At 41.4% G+C, this 1,276-nt stretch overlaps 1 protein-coding gene across 2 annotated transcripts in view; it reads left to right on the forward strand.

The window, feature by feature from the left end:
• The window catches only part of Tex14 (testis expressed 14, intercellular bridge forming factor), a 75,634-nt gene that overhangs the window by 68,725 nt on the left and 5,633 nt on the right, over positions 1-1,276 (forward strand). For both annotated transcript variants that reach the window (XM_031354380.1, XM_031354381.1), the window contains one exon: positions 757-849. In XM_031354380.1, the coding sequence (XP_031210240.1) occupies positions 757-849 (93 nt within the window). The remainder of the gene's footprint in view (positions 1-756; positions 850-1,276) is intronic.

The following is a 1,276-nucleotide window of genomic DNA, read 5'->3' on the forward strand; positions in this document are numbered from 1 at the left end:
TCTCCCTCTCCCTCTCTCTCTCTCTTTCTTTCTTTCTTTTTTTTTTCAGAGCTGAGGACTGAATCCAGGGCCTTGTGCTTGCTAGGCAAGCGCTCTACCACTGAGCTAAATCCTTGACCCCTGTCTCTACCTTCTAAATGCTGGGATTACACGTGGGGATGGCTTTCATGTAGGTTCTGGGAGTTCAGACCCTGATCCTCAATGCTTATTTGACAAGTGCTTTGTTTACTGAACCCCTCTCCTTAGCCATTGATCTTAATTTTTCTAAATAGTTGACAGTGCCACCCACAAGTTGGTGTTCCACAATTCCCAGGTGCTATGTGAGTGATGAGTCCTAGGCACTATTATAGAATGGAAGATAATTTTTTCAAATGGAAAGTACATTTTAGTACAAAACATCTTTTATCATCTAGCCTTAGAAGAAGTTCTTATTCAGAAAAACACATAGAAAGCATGTACAATTTAACATCATATAGAAAACCGGATTTAATGACCTATAATTGAGACAGAGCTGGCATTGGAAGGACTGATCTCATGGGTACCAGGGTTTTGTCAAGGAGCTAAAGGAAGCTTTTAGTGTATATATATATATATATGTTAGATACAAGTAGCCTCTGGCATCTAGATAACAGTCTCACACCTTATGCTCTTTCAGTTCTTGTGGGAGTGGCAGTTTTGAGGACTCTTTCCCTGTGCAGTGATGTGCTATCTAAGGGAAAATGACTCTTGCTATTATCTTTACTTGCCCCTGGACAGAGCTCATTCTTCTCTTGATGAGGACCTGGAAAGGTTGCTGCAGTCACCTGAGGAGAACATGGCCCTGCTGGACCCCACCAAAGGCTCTACAAGGTTGTCTTTCCCCACTGAGGAATCATTTTCTTATGTTTCATAGGAAAAAAAACATACAAGGTCATAGAAGGCTCCATAGGCTTCCAGTTTCTATCTTTTATTTTTCAGAAAGTAGTTAGGCTTTCAGCCTCTTGGAGAGGTATTTCTGGTGAAGGCTTTGTCCTGCTGTAGATGGGCCAGCCCTGATACTATTTGTCTGCACTCAGACCTACCTCTCTTCCTCCAATCATCTACTCTCCCAGGACACTGATTATCAGACTAGTATCAGAGCTCTTCATTGGATTTTAGCCCTGTCACCTTCAATGTTTTCATCAGTCATTTGAGTCAAATCAGGAAAGGTATCTGAATCAAATTTTCACATGACACAGTAGATTAGAAGTGGATGCTAATGTGATGGATGCTAGACTAAACATCCAAAATTACCTTG

The sequence above is a fragment of the Mastomys coucha genome, unplaced genomic scaffold (assembly GCF_008632895.1).
Source record: "Mastomys coucha isolate ucsf_1 unplaced genomic scaffold, UCSF_Mcou_1 pScaffold5, whole genome shotgun sequence".
Classification (NCBI taxonomy): domain Eukaryota; kingdom Metazoa; phylum Chordata; class Mammalia; order Rodentia; family Muridae; genus Mastomys; species Mastomys coucha.